This window comes from Callorhinchus milii, unplaced genomic scaffold, assembly GCF_018977255.1.
Source record: "Callorhinchus milii isolate IMCB2004 unplaced genomic scaffold, IMCB_Cmil_1.0 Scaffold13, whole genome shotgun sequence".
Classification (NCBI taxonomy): domain Eukaryota; kingdom Metazoa; phylum Chordata; class Chondrichthyes; order Chimaeriformes; family Callorhinchidae; genus Callorhinchus; species Callorhinchus milii.
In genome coordinates, this window is record NW_024704754.1 from 8,711,231 (window position 1) to 8,725,761 (window position 14,531).

Sequence of the window (14,531 nt, forward strand, 5' to 3'; positions counted from 1 at the left end):
CTAATGAAGTTTATGAACTTTCTGTGTCTGCGCTTAATTTCTTTGCGGATAATATTGATCACTCTGATGACACTTATCATCACATTACTCATTTTCATTGGTTTTCCACAAAGGGACTCCTGGTGTATGATGCAATGGAATGTAGTACAATCAATTCAATTTTGTTTCAGCAAACCTATCAAACTATTTTTACAGCCAGTCATTGATTTTGCACCATTTGTCACAACACTTCTGAAATCACCGTATTTACTGAGTTTGCGACGGTCTCACTCCTTGATGTACACGCAAATTTTATTAACACTCTCATACTACGTAGCCTCTATTTCTCTCCTAACCCTGTCGGTGTGAGTCCCTATTTAAAAGGTGACTCAACCAAGTCAGAGTCACACACAGACAGGTATTCCCAGTTAACTCCCAATTCCCACTGGAATCTCTAATCGGAGTCTGCTCGCACTTATAGACCTCTGATGTTGAGTACCAGCTCCTAAGGGGTTATTCCTTTTCTTGTCTAGAATACTACAGAGATCGAGGATACGTTCGATAGAAACAACAGCTCTTTATTAAAACTTAGCAACCCTAGGGGACATTGCATATAAGGAACACAACGGAAGATATACAACAATGGTATCAATCATAACAATTACACATAACTATAACAACTAGCAGCACAATGTTACATTAGCAAAGAAATATGAAACCAACCCTATATATAATATATAGTAATAATAATCCTTGCATTTGATATAGCACTTTTCATGTCTTCTAGATGTCTCAAAGCGCTTCACTGGATATACTGTAAAGTGAGTATGTACCGGATGACGACCATTAGTTAGGGTCTTTTGGGTTAATGCAAGGGTTTTTTCCCATGTTTGCGCCCACAAATAATTTTACTCTGCAAGCTGCTTGATAAGTGCTTGTCAGCTAACTGTCAATCAAACAGCCCTGCATCTATATTTGTTGCAAACTCCTGTCAGCTGCTGTTAAATCTGCAAACAGCTTCTGCAACTTGGAACCCATTTGAAGGGCAGGCTTCCCCATTTCCCTTAAATAATATTATAGTTATATATACATATTATTTACACACTACAAGATACTGCAATAGGGTAACAATAGGGTAAGTTGAAGTAAGAACCTTGTAAATATCCAACCCCTTTTTAGTAGTTTTCAGAGGAATTAACTCAAGTAATTCTTTATGAAAAACATTTTCATCAATGGTTCTGATGAAAATTAATAGCTGACTGATATCAATAACATCAGTGCTATCATCTAGAGCTAATGAGAAGTATTTATATTTTGCAACGATTGTGCCGAGCTTTGTATTCACGTGTTCGTTCATGTCACTTGTTCTGCTGGCCGCAGTTTGGTGAGAGTGCTACATTTACAAAATTATTGGCCATTTTTACATCACCAAATCCACGAGCCAATTTTGCTGCACAATTTGTTTTACCATTTCACCATCTCTAAATGACTTTCTAAACTTTGCTAGCTGGAGACAGACCTCGTAAGATACAATTAGACTTGCAGTTTGAACTATTGCAGCTTTGGTGGAAATGTGCTTTTGCAGCTGGCTTTTCCAGTATATTTGTTGTAATTTACCTTGTGTCATGTGTTGTAGTACCTGCTGATGTTGAACTCCTTCAACACAGATATTACTTGCAAGCAAACAAGGCCCTGAGATTTCCCATTAGAGAGACTGAAACTTACCCAATATGAATTCAACCACCCAGCATGGGCTGTTTCCCCCCCACCTTCTTCCTCCCTGCATGGTAAAAATCTCTTAAAAACAATAATTTGGTCACTGAATCCACGACAGTTTGTGGGACACTGCTGTGCACAATTAGCTGCATGTTTTGCCCACAAAATATTCAGTCAATACACTTTACAGTATATTCTGTGAAGCGCTTTGAGACGTCAACAGCATATATCAAATGCAAGGATTACTATTTTCAATAAGCATGTGATCAATTTCCCACTTACACTGAGATCCTCCGTTTCCACTTCTATCTTCGGTTTCCTACAGAGACTCATAGTCCTGTTGCGCCTAGATTCTGACTGTATCTCCCCAGGTTACACAAGGCATGAATAGCCTGGATTCTGATTGTTGGGGGGGCAGTGGTGGTTGGCAGAGCTGGAGGCGTCCTCTGACTTTGCCCCTCTTCCTGTTACTCTCAGCACGTCCTCAGGTTCCCACAGAGCACAGACCAACCACAAGATGCATAGCCGGGAGATAAAACTAAAGTTCAAAATAGTTTGTGGAGCCGCATAAAATCACCCACGGGCCGCTGGCAGCCCAAGTGCCAACTGTTGGACACGCTGGTCTAGAGAACTGGAAGATAGAAGTTGATTGTTCTGGAGAATTGAACCAGCAGTTATCAGTAAATGTCATGCGCTTCTTGATTCTAAAGGGAAACTGACCTCCAGCTTTCTGTTTTTGCCTATGCAGTCCGCTCTTCCCACCCTGATCTAAGACTTGTTCCTTGCAGGGGATGGAGGAGTGATCAGAAGAGGTGCTAGTTTTATGCAGTACTAATTTACATAACACATTGCACATCAGGAGGACGTCCCAAGGAGCTTGACAGACCTAGTATGGCACCCAAGCTCGGGTGGAAGATGAGAGGGAAGGGGAAGATGAACAAAAACGCAAAGAAAAACGTCTTGAGATGGACCTTGAAAGAGGTGAGGGAAAGTGCGAGTTGGAGGGACCCTGGGAAATACCCGTAAGAGGAAATTAAACATAAATTAAGCATATTGTGTGTTTTATTTGCAGCCTCAAAGTTCCTTAGGAATAACACAACCTTTAAACAGTTACTCCATGAAGTATAGACCAGAGTATGAAATGCAGTTTATTTCATACAATTACAAACAATTAAAAATTCTACTTTAGATATTTTAATCTGTATAAATCAGTGAATAATTTATTTGAACTCCCGTCACACACACACTTAATGCAATTAAGTGCGTCAGATACAACAAAGCAGACTCATGGATTCACAAGATACAGTATTCTTCCACATGTGTTACAACATACATACATATTGTATGTTTAGATAAAACTAAATAATGCCATCAGACACTGTACTTGGGTAATGTTCAGCATGGCCCATTGCACTGCATCACTTAATATACAAAAATAAAATTACATGTCATTGGTATGTTATAAATAAATTTACAGTTTCTTTTTTGCCACTGTAATAAATAACATACTATCATGCTGCAAGCAATATCACAGGACAACAGAACATACATGTACAAATTCCAACTAATAATACTTGCATTTGATATAGTGCATTATCACATCTTCCAGACATCACAAAGCTAAACTAAAGCTGCAGAAGAGAAAACTAGGTCAAATACTTTCAGTCCCCCCAAAAATTGCAATTTTAAATCTTTCCTTATAAGGTGATGTATCCGATTACTATAATAATCCTTCTGTTTGGCAAGGATTGGACGCCAGGAGGACATCTCAAAGTGCTTCAACTGTGAAGCAAACACAGGATCAACTGTGTTTGTAGGTGAACGCACACTTAGTGCTATGCCCATGTCTTTTTTTTGTTCTTTAACAAGACTGTGACTTAGATACACACAAAGCCTCACAACTGGGCTGAAATTCTGGTCAGTCATACGTAGTGTTTTTGGCAACGTCAGCTGCTGATGGGATTTGCTTCTTACCTGTTGCCAAAAGGCGCTTAACTCAGAATGCAATTTCAAGCCAAATGCATGCACTTTGCTCTGGATTTATAGTCAGAATGTTTATAGCAATGGAGAACTATTGCTGGAGCTTGGCAAATAACTCTCCTTCCGTTGCATCCTCTTCCAGCAGCTTGTCTACCAGAGTAACTTTCCCCTCTGCCACCAGATGATTTTACAGACTTTAGCTGTGTACTTGTGAAACGCTGGCAGACAGACTGCAGCCTTGCACAGCTTTTCATTTCATCATCTGGAGTCCTGTAGCATAGCATCTATGACTGTTTGTGGGACACTGCTGTGCATAATTAGCTGCCATGTTTCACCGACAAAATATATAGTCAATTCCCTTTATAGTATAATCTGTGAAGCGCTTTGAGATGTATCAAAAACATAAGGCATTATATCAAATGCAATTATTATTACAGTCTGTTTGTTTCACCAAAGCATTTTTGCAACAACGTGCCACGTCCGAACCAAAGCTTCACTGGAAATGCAACTAATCTCTCTGAGCACTTTTGGAAGATGGGAGTGTGTTAGGGTTACTTTGTCGTGCACAAAATAAAATCAACATGTATTATTCCTCTGCACCACCTGTGTCACACATCACAGCCAACAACAACTTGCATTTATATAGCATCCTTCACGAGGGGTAGTGTCCTGGAGCGCATCCCAACTTAAAAAGTAGTCAGAAAGCAGTGCCAAAGGCCTTCTGGCAGTGTCACTGGGTTAAGCCAGAGCATCTCTCAACAGCTCCCAGTCAATACTGGGAACTCACCTATTGGTAACTGAGTGTGTCAGTGTGTATTACACTACACAACTTCCACTTATATAGGTTTGAGTCTGAGAATGTCTCAAAGTGCTTCAGAGATGGATTGAAATTCAAGCAGCAAGAGAGAGAGAGAGACACACACACAGACAGAGGGTAAGGGGGAGAGATGCAGGTAGAGGTAGCCAAAGTACAGGCTAACTTTAGAGTTTTGAAAGCAGAGAGGGAGGGGACAAGTTGGAACGATTTAAGGAAATTACAGAATGCAGCAAAGTGACTAAAAACACACCCGTTGATGGTAGGAGGCGGAGGACATGAAGCAGACACAAGCTAGTAGAGTGGAGGAAGTGGGTTGAGGTAGGAGGAAGACCTCACAAGATCACAGAGGTGGGGTGGGACAAGGCATTTCAAGGCAAAGCAATAAACAATTAGGAAGCACTGGAGATTTCAGGATGAAAAATGTACAGTGCACAACAGACTACCTTTTTTTTTTAAAAGGCTTTCCCTTTACAGTTAAGATTCTGATATGAAAGATTTATTTTTCTCAGCTACTTCTTAAAAAAATCTCACACATAGCTCTAAACTTTAGTAGCCAAAAGTACTACATAGTATATAGTACGTTTAGCTATATAGTATAATTGATAGATGGTAAAAGGAATATAACCCAATGCCCCAAAAAGTTCCTAGTTTATAAATTACTATCGTTTCTGCCTCCAACCAACACTGTGACTGCCAACTGCTCCAGAGCCCATTCTATCTTTCCTCACATGTGGTTGGGTCTCAATAGCAAGACCAACCTGTGCCGATCTTAGAGTCCTGCCATGAAGCTTATACCCTTCTTGCTTGATTGTCACGACCGTACCAGGTAGGGCATCCAAGGAAGGCACCCGCGAGATAATTTCATGCTCCGCTGAGTTGTACTTGAGCCCAATGGAGTTCATCTTCTCTAGGCCGTGCTTGCCAAATATCTGCCAGAGTTTCCCTTCTATCAAAGACAGACCTTTGTGGAGGTTGTTCATGGTGGGATTGGAGTCTGCCAGTTCTTCCTCACTCACGCTCACTATGGTCTTCTCTATCAGGTCAGCTACTGCCAGCATGTCCTTACAGAAACTGTGGATACCTTGCGTGAGTAAAACAATTTTTTTTTAAAATCGCAAATGTAAGGTTTAACCATTGATCTTCCTTTCCCCCCAAAACACGAGGTACAATGATTTCCTCTAATTAATCACTTATTTCTCTCCCCATTGTCCCTCCATTCAGCGTCACTGGACTTTTTGTGCATCACAGTTAAATATATGTGATTGAATAACGACTGGAAGACACTGAGGCATAACTTGGAAGGCCATCCAAAGAAATCAAACTCTGCCTATAAGAGATATCAAAGAAATGTCGAGCAAGTTTCCTTACTCCACAAGCCTCTGTTTACCTAGCAATAAGTAGGAACCCGGTTGTTAGTTGATTGACAGATCGCTTTTCCTGGGTAATAATCCCTTTTTAAAAAAGAAACTGGTCACTTCAATCCACGACTGTTTATGGGACACTACTGTGCGCAAATGGCTGCCATGCTTCACCCACAAAAATATACAGTCAATTCACATTAGAGTATAATCTGTGAAGCGCTTTGAGACGTCTCGAAGACGTGATAAGGTACTATATCAAATGCAAGGATTATTATTAATATTCAAGCATTGAAACCACTTCACTCATTCTCCATCTATACACAAAGAACAGAAAGTTCACTCACCGAACACCCTCGCATCTTCTACACACTTTCTGGTTCTTCGATTGATATCTTCAGCATGCGCTAGAGCTTTCTGATAATTCTCCTGTAAATCCAGAGAAAACACAGTATTCAGCAATTTTCACAAGAGACACATCTTTAATAGAAACACAACTTTACCAGCTTCAGAAGCAAATTTGGATATTACAACAAATCATATTCACCAGTAATAATACCAGTAGAAGACAGAATAATGGCTATAACCTGTATATTCTTCTGGTGAAGCCTGAGCTTCGGCTTATTGAATAGTGCTTGTTGCAAAAACGCTATGATAAAGTAGAATATTACTGTATCGAATTAATTCTTTCTGCATATTTTCCATGTAAAATATAAATTTTCTTTGCTTCTGCAGTCAACAGCGATGATGCTAATTTTTCTTTACTTTTTACTCTCTAGTGTTCCATCCTCCTCTCAAGGCGCTGACTGAGTTGTAAGTTGATTCCATTGTATTAGACGTTTGGGCAAGACACAGTTACTTGCATAACTGACCATTCTTTCATGTGTGAGAATGGACAGCAAGTGTTGCTGGTCTATTTCACTGTAGAAATGCCACAGTAAAGACCTGATCCTCACCTCAGCACATGTGCACCCTTTCTAGCGATGAAGGAGATCAGGAAGGGGAAACCCTGTCTGGTTCTCTCCTCACTAGCCTTGGGTTGACCGAGTGATCTCAAGGTTAAAATCAGCAGAGGCTGGAGATCAAACCCGAGACCTTCCTGGTCTGTATGGTTCAGTATCACCGCAGGCAATGCATTAACCATCCAAAGCATTGAATGACCTGTGAGTTACCTTTCAAAGCACATTAAAAACAACAACCCCATCTCATCATTAAATTCTTAACCACAATGACACTCACAAGCTGAATTCCATGATGTCTGACTGTCAGAAGGATTTTAACATTAGGATTTCAGAATCTTAACACTGTTTTTTTCCCTCTAATCCAGCACTCCCACAAACAAAAAATTGCAACCAGCTCCCAGTTTGCCACCATCTTTCATATGAAATTGGCTCCTTCTGTTTAAAATCAAGAGCTTGTTCTCCTGACAAACTCCTGACAACACACCTTCAGCAGTTTAAGAACCTGAGCCCCTGCCACGCCATTTCACAATGAGCGCTCATCCACCTTGATTTCGGGAATTCATTTGCAATGAACGTTCGGGTGGTCCGATGAAGAATCCGCACTTCGGACGTTCCATGCAGATCTGAAACTTGGCTTCAGGAATATAATTCAATTATTAGAATACAACATAGCACACTTCATTGAAATCATTCTATTTTTTCTTTGATATCCGGCTCACAACGGGGTTCAAAATTCTTACTATTTGCTCTTGAACATATGAAATGCAAAACTAGATACAATGGAGGTCAATGAAAAGCCCCTGAATTAACACTAAGACGCAGCAGCCTTGACAAACTATAGACCTATATCAGCAGGTCAATATTCTCCCTTTCATGAAGGGACTGATTTATTGCTTGGGTAATAGTTCTATGGGTGTGAGATGCCCCCTGGGTCATTCCCCAAGTGACCTTCCATTGTGTGTGAATTTTTGGTAATAATCCTTGATGCGTTCAGGTCAACGGGACATTTCACCATAAAGTCTAGGGACTGTGAATTGATAGGTGAAAGCTGCAGTCATTTTGCGCACAGCACTACCCCACAAAGAGCCTTGAAGAGAGATGACCAATTTTAGCTGGGAGGTTGTTGGCCAGGACACTGCATGTGTTGTCCAGAACACAGGACATGGCAATTAGGCACACATTGAACTCTGGAGGGCATAACAGTTGAGTCCAATCTTGTTCATACCCAAAGTTCACACATGTGCACGTTCTAGCTGGGTAAATGAATTGGGAAAGCCCATGGCTGCTGATGTTCATTTAGCTATGGTTGAGATCGGCTAACTCAGCACAGACTTGAGTTTGAACTTGTGATCGGTTCTCAATGGTTTAACAGTGTTTTTAATAAGCATTGTTAGGTGCAGCCCTATATTATCCCAAATTGGCAATATATTATGAGCGCTAATACTGCCAACTGGAATAAACTGTATTCACAAAAACAGTTAGAAAAATGAGGACAAGAAACTGGTGTGATTCACCCTTTAGATTGCCAGCGACTCCAAAGGGCCAGCGCTCAGTTCATTCACGCACAACAATAAGGCAAGCCTTAACTCACCAGCTTTAATAATCCTTGCATTTGATATAGCGCTTTTCACGTCGGGAGGACGTCCCAAAGCGCTTCACAGAATATACTGTAAAGTGAATTGACTGTATATTTGTGGGCGAACGCGGCAGCCAATTGCGCACAGCAATGTCCCACAAACAGTCGTAGATTGAAAATGACCAATTTATTATTGTTTTGGGTTTTTTGGAGGGATTATTATTAGGCGTGTGGAGTAAGGAAACTTGCCCAAGGTTTCGCCCTGCCTGGAATTGAACCCAGGTGTCTTGCTTGCAAAGCAAGTGCTCTAACCACTGAGCTACAGGACTCCCAGCTCTACAGTCCCACCATCTATTGACATTGCATAAAATCTGGCCTCTGAAAGGTGGCTCCAAAAAGCCTGAAAAAATTAACCCATCTTTCTCTTTCAAATCTGCTGTGCATTTCCAACATTTGCTGGCTTGAGTCCAAACCCTTTCTAGATCACCCCTCTCCCCAGCTAACTGAGACTTGGGACATTAAAAACAGATTAATTGGAATAATATCATTGGAAAAACCTGTGACTTCAAAAAAATATACCCATCAGAAGCTTGTTGACTAATCACAAAACAACGCATTAACTCCATGGATAACAGATTTGGTCACATGAACTCTCAACTCCTATCTAGGATCTGTCAAGATCAAATACTGTAAGTATTTCAGGCAATTAAGTATAGTTACACCCTGACATTTAGTTAAAATGCTACTATAGTTTAGACATTGATAAGCTAAATAAATGCTTGCCTTTGTGTCTCTTCCCCCCTACCCCAAAAAAATTATTACAGCACCAAAATTTCCAAATTCCCAGCAGATGGGCAGCTTTTGATGCCATTGAAATGTGCGGGAGACAAACATGGTAGCAAAATAGAGGTCTGGCTGCAGATTGTACTTTGGTCAGAAGTAGGAAGTGAAACTTACCTTCAGTATCTGATATTTGTTTTCTAACTTGTTCACCTTGAGTTGTAAGGCTTTTTGAGAGGGGCACCGGCTGGCAGTCCTGTTGATTTCCGCTGGCTTTCCAGCCGAGCACTTAGCCTTTGCGGGTTTCTCTGACTCATGACCCTCCTCACTGGGGCAGACAGGAGTCCCATAGACACTCCATAAACCCCTGGAATCCAAAGAAAATCAAAGAATTATTCAAATAAAAAATAATAATCCTTGCATTTGATACATCAGGAAGGTATCACAAAGCACTTACAGGATTTTACTTTTAAGTGCTGGGACTAGTTAAAAAAAAACTAATAGAAATCTCAAAGCAATGAGGTTTTTGCTTTCATCTAAAAGTCTCAAGAAAGAAGCATCTCAACAAAGGTGTATGCTTCTCTTTCCCTCTGCCCACTCCCTGTTTTTATGGAAGCACAACAACAACAACAAGCACGCTAAATAAAACAACCGTACAGACAGCAGTGACTTTGGGCTTGCTTCATTGTCTTATCTCCCTTTCTGCACATTTCCAACCATCCATCTGTGTCATGATCTCATAGGCTGTCTCTGAATGAGCTCATTCACATTCAAAGCCACATTCAAAGCCCTCTGCATTCCATTGACTGTTGAGATCATCCCACATTGGCTATTTTTAAACACCCAGGGCTGGTTAGTTCTTAAGACTATTTGGAAAGGGTTGTTAAAACCTGCCTCATGTTTAAAACAGTTTTTGGTTCTGTGAATCATGTTTGCAATTCACTTGGAAGTTGGCTGACGAATACAGCTGCCTGACACAATGGATTTGCACCAGAGTTGACTGAGAATAGACTTTCCAATTTAAAAGGCTATTGAAACAAATGGGTTTCAGGCCACACTATTGAATCCCTTTCAGCAAAGCAAATCCCCAAGTAAAATTCCATTCTTACGTGCAGTCAGATGTTAAACCTCTTAGTAAGAAAGGGAAGACAACAGCAGGTAAGAGAAAAATGCTTAAAAAGTCCATAAAGGCAAAAATACTTTTAGCCTTTATAACAGTTGAATATACTCAACCGTTGCTGCAACCTTTTGAAGCCGTTAACAAGAGGACAGCCACTAAGGCTTGACTATGTCAACTGCCTGCTCACTGGACTTCCCAACTCTTCCCTCCACAAGTTGCAGATTATTCAGCACTGCAGCTCATGTCTACTCCCACACCAGGCTCCGCAACAACAACATTTCATTTATAGAGCGCCTTTCACGTCGGGAGGACGTCCCAAGGCGCTGGACAGTTGGGTCAGGACCCGAGCAGGGGGGAAATGGTCAGGGTGAGGGGAGGGCAGGGAGGGAGCGAGGAGGGGGTAGAGAGTCGAGAAGGGTCTTGAGACCGGCCTTGAAGGAGGAAAGGGAGGAAGCAAGGCGAAGGCACTGGGGGATGGAGTTCCAGAGCCTAGGGGCTGAGAGGCTGAAGGCCCGGCCAAAGATTGTAGGGCGGGGGATGTGGAACAGACCGGAGCCAGAGGAACGGAGGGTATGGGCTTTTAAGTAGGGGGATAGTAGGTCGGAGAGGTAGGAGGGAGCAAGGCCATGAATGGCCTTGTAGGTGAGGATGAGGATCTTGAATTCGATCCTCTGGGGGATGGGGAGCCAGTGGAGGCGAGCGAGGGTGGGAGGAAACCAACCCCTGTTCTTGCCCGGCTTCACTGGCTTCACATCCCTCAGAGAATCGAGTATAAAACCCTTGTTCTCACCTTCAAAGCCCCTCATGGTTTTGTTCCCCCCTAACTCCGACCTCCTAACCCAATATCAGCCTGTCCGCTCCTTCTGCTCGACAGCCTGCTTCAGGTCCTGCACACATCCCGCTCCACCATTGGTGGTTGGGCATTCAGCATCTCTGCCCCTACACTCTGGAACTCTATCCTGCAATCCCTCCGCCTCACCTCCTCTCTTGCCTCCTTCAAGTCCTATCTAAAGACTCTCCTCTTCGATCGTGCCTTCGGCCACCCTCCCACAACCCATGCCCTCCACCCCTCCTGACCCCAACTCCCAGCTCAGGTCCAAAAAATCCTGACTGTCCAGCGCCCGGTACATCTTTCCGACATGAAGGAAGCTATACAAATGTAATTTGTTTTGTAGCGTCTGCTTCCTGGCAGTTAATATATAGGTCGACTTTACAGGCAATGAAATGCGGCAAGATTTTAGGATTCAAGTCTTCCTGTGAAGCACAGTAAGATCTAAAATGGAAGGCTCCAATTATATCATCACTGCACCACATGATAGCAATGTTCTGATGTTTACTCAGTACATATTATTTTTATAAACCCTTGCATCCAATACAGCACTGATCATCTCTCAAAGCGCTTTATGTCACAGGATCATCCATAAAATACACAGTCACTCCACTTTAAAGTATATCCCATGCAGTACTTTAAGATGTATCAATGACATGATAAAGCACACCTAATATATCATTTTTTGTTGTTATAAGTGCAGTAACTGGATATCTTGCAGGCGAACGTGCAAATAATAATCTAATAGTGACTACGGTCTGTCCCAACCCCTAGCACAAGCACAGTACACACTACATAGAGCTGCTGGCATGGGTGCAACCAGCCAACTTCAGGAGAGAAGGGGAAAATTCCCCTTTTTGTGCAAAACCGAACAACTTTACCAATCTAATGCTAGGTCATCGACCTGATGGTCACAGTTTAAAAGCAGAAGCTGTGGAAATTCTCCGCCCCACAACCTTCCTCATAAAACACAACTTGCGTAAGTAGAAAGGAATGGTGGTGATGGAGTCTGAGGTGGGAGGATACACATGAGGAATTTCTAATCTTGAGTTGCTGAGATGGCCGAGTAAGAAGTAGCTTCACCGTCCATAGACTGTAAGAACAATCGGCCTGGTTTATTACTCGTATCCACTTATGGAATGATTCTTGCTGTGAATTTACACATTGACAACCGTCAGGCCATACACAATGGACTCAAATTGGGCTGAGATAGCCTTTGAGGTTGAACAACACTCACAGACTGGGCTCCTGAATGAAGAATGTATTCAGATAATACCCACTTGGGCTGCCTAACGTTTGAAAACAATACCCCAGCGAACGTTAAATAGTTTCAGGAGTGGAGAAAGGCAGAAACTAAAGAGACCAAACAAAATGTAATTGTCTTCACCTCAAAAGAATCCAATGACTGCCCTCTTCACAAATGGTTGCCTTAGAAACAACTCCTATTATCCAAGCTACACAGCAAAAAAGATGTCTAACCTCTCAGCTGGTCATCTTTCCAATCCAAAGTTTGTTTTATTTGGTCAGTCTGGTGCCTGACACACGCAGAAACAAATTGCAGTGTTTACAAGTATCCAAACCACACTGAGAGTTCCACATTGTGCATCACCACCAACACATGGAAATTTCCTTGGGTCTGTGGAAAATTGGGGACATTTCCACGTGTCGGCAGCATACAGACGGTGAAATTTAAATGTGATTGTTAAGGAAAATCACACTATACTTATCTCATAACCCCTGCCTGCCACCACAATAATCCTTGCATTTGATATAGCACCTTATCATGTCTTCGAGACTTCTCAAAGCACTTCAGAGTGTATTGTAAAGTGAATTGACTGTATCCCATCCCTTGCTCCCTTACGTAAGAGCTTCTGTTTTTAATAAGATGGGAATCGGGGTGGGGAATTTCCACAGTTTCTGTTTATGGAACGTTGTGCTCGCATTTTGACCCTCAACATTCTCAATCTTCCAACATTAAAAACACCTCTCAGCCTGTTAAGGCTATTTCATTTTAAATGTTCTCACAGAATTGTGAAGAATTCCATTTTGATTTGTGTGAACACTGCAGAAAGTAGTTTGACTGGATTAAAACTCAAATTAAGAATTTTTGCACAATTCTGGGTAATTTTAAATCCTAAAACAGAATAGCTCCTTCCACACAGTGGTCACCAGTCTACTTCACGTCCCTGCCCCCTCCATCTTACCATCGGTACACAAGCGCTGCCCAACACCCCCCCACCACCTCACTCTCTGGAACTCCATCCCGAAATCTGTCCACCTCGCCCCCTCCCAGCTCAGAGGCAAAGCGCTTTTGAGACTTCCTTCCTGACATGAAAGACAATATATAAATTATTGCCTTACCCAGTTGTTTCACCCACAAATTACAGTCAATACACTTTACAGTATAACCTGTGAAGTGCTTTCAGACATATCAACAACAACAACAAAATTACATGTGTATAGTGCCTTTCACGTTGGGAGGACGTCCCAAGACGCTGAACAGACAAGAGTTACAGACCTGAGCTGGGAGTGGGGAGGGGGTATGGTAGGGGGTGAAGCGGGGAGATCAAAAGCACGATCGAAGGAGGGTCTTGAAGGTGGCGAGGAAGGGGGGGGCGAGATGGAGGGACTGTGGGATGGAGTTCCAGAGGGTGGTTGCAGAGTGGTGGAAGGCCCGCCTGCTAATAGTGGGGTGAGCAAGGCGGGGGACGTGAAGCATGCCAGAGCCCGCTGGGGGTCAACAATGTGATAATTCGCTATATCAAATGAAATGATTATTATTATTAAAAAGGAGGTGGGATTTATGGTCTATTATTTTTATTCTACACACCATCTTTTGTTTGCGGAGAGTTTCCTCTAGAGATTTAAAACGGTTTGAGAAACACAAAAAGGGAGTCAAGTCATTTTCTGTCCGGTCTGGCACAGTAATCTGATTTTAGTCTCAGGGTTAATAAAGGAAACAAATATGATTTTAATGCCAATGCTCCACTGCTGAGTTTAGAATAACAATCCTTACATTTAATATAGTGCCCCATCAGCTGTTAAGTATTTTTTGGGTGAAACGCGGGTTCGCATTTTTGTCCCTTTTGGGGGTCATTCATTCCTGTCTTTCTGACTCTCCACATTTTGCCATTTGCTGCTCAGTGACGACTGTGGGGGCGGCGGTGTGGGAGGGAAAGAGTTAACATGGCTACGTGATAAGCAGCACGACTCAAGGCACTGCGGGAGGGGGGGCTTCCCACACCAGGCTTGGGGTTTTTTGGGAGGGGTGGGGGGGGTTAGAGTTGGGGGGAGGGGGGGGGGGTTAGAGTTGGGGGGAGGGGTGGGGGGTTAGAGTTGGGGGGAGGGGTGGGGGGTTAGAGTTGGGGGGAGGGGTGGGGGGGTTAGAGTTGGGGGGAGGGGTTGGGGGGTTAG

General features: G+C 42.5%; 1 protein-coding gene across 1 annotated transcript in view; it reads right to left on the reverse strand.

The window, feature by feature from the left end:
* Positions 1 to 4,718: 4,718 nt before the first annotated feature.
* LOC103188148 (grpE protein homolog 2, mitochondrial) overlaps positions 4,719 to 14,531 on the reverse strand; it is an 11,855-nt gene continuing 2,042 nt past the window's right edge. Inside the window, exons 2-4 of the mRNA XM_007908010.2 lie at positions 9,346 to 9,535; positions 6,198 to 6,279; positions 4,719 to 5,573 (exon numbers count right to left, since the gene is read on the reverse strand). Coding sequence (XP_007906201.1) covers positions 5,152 to 5,573; positions 6,198 to 6,279; positions 9,346 to 9,535 — 694 coding nt within the window. The 3' untranslated portion in view covers positions 4,719 to 5,151. The remainder of the gene's footprint in view (positions 5,574 to 6,197; positions 6,280 to 9,345; positions 9,536 to 14,531) is intronic.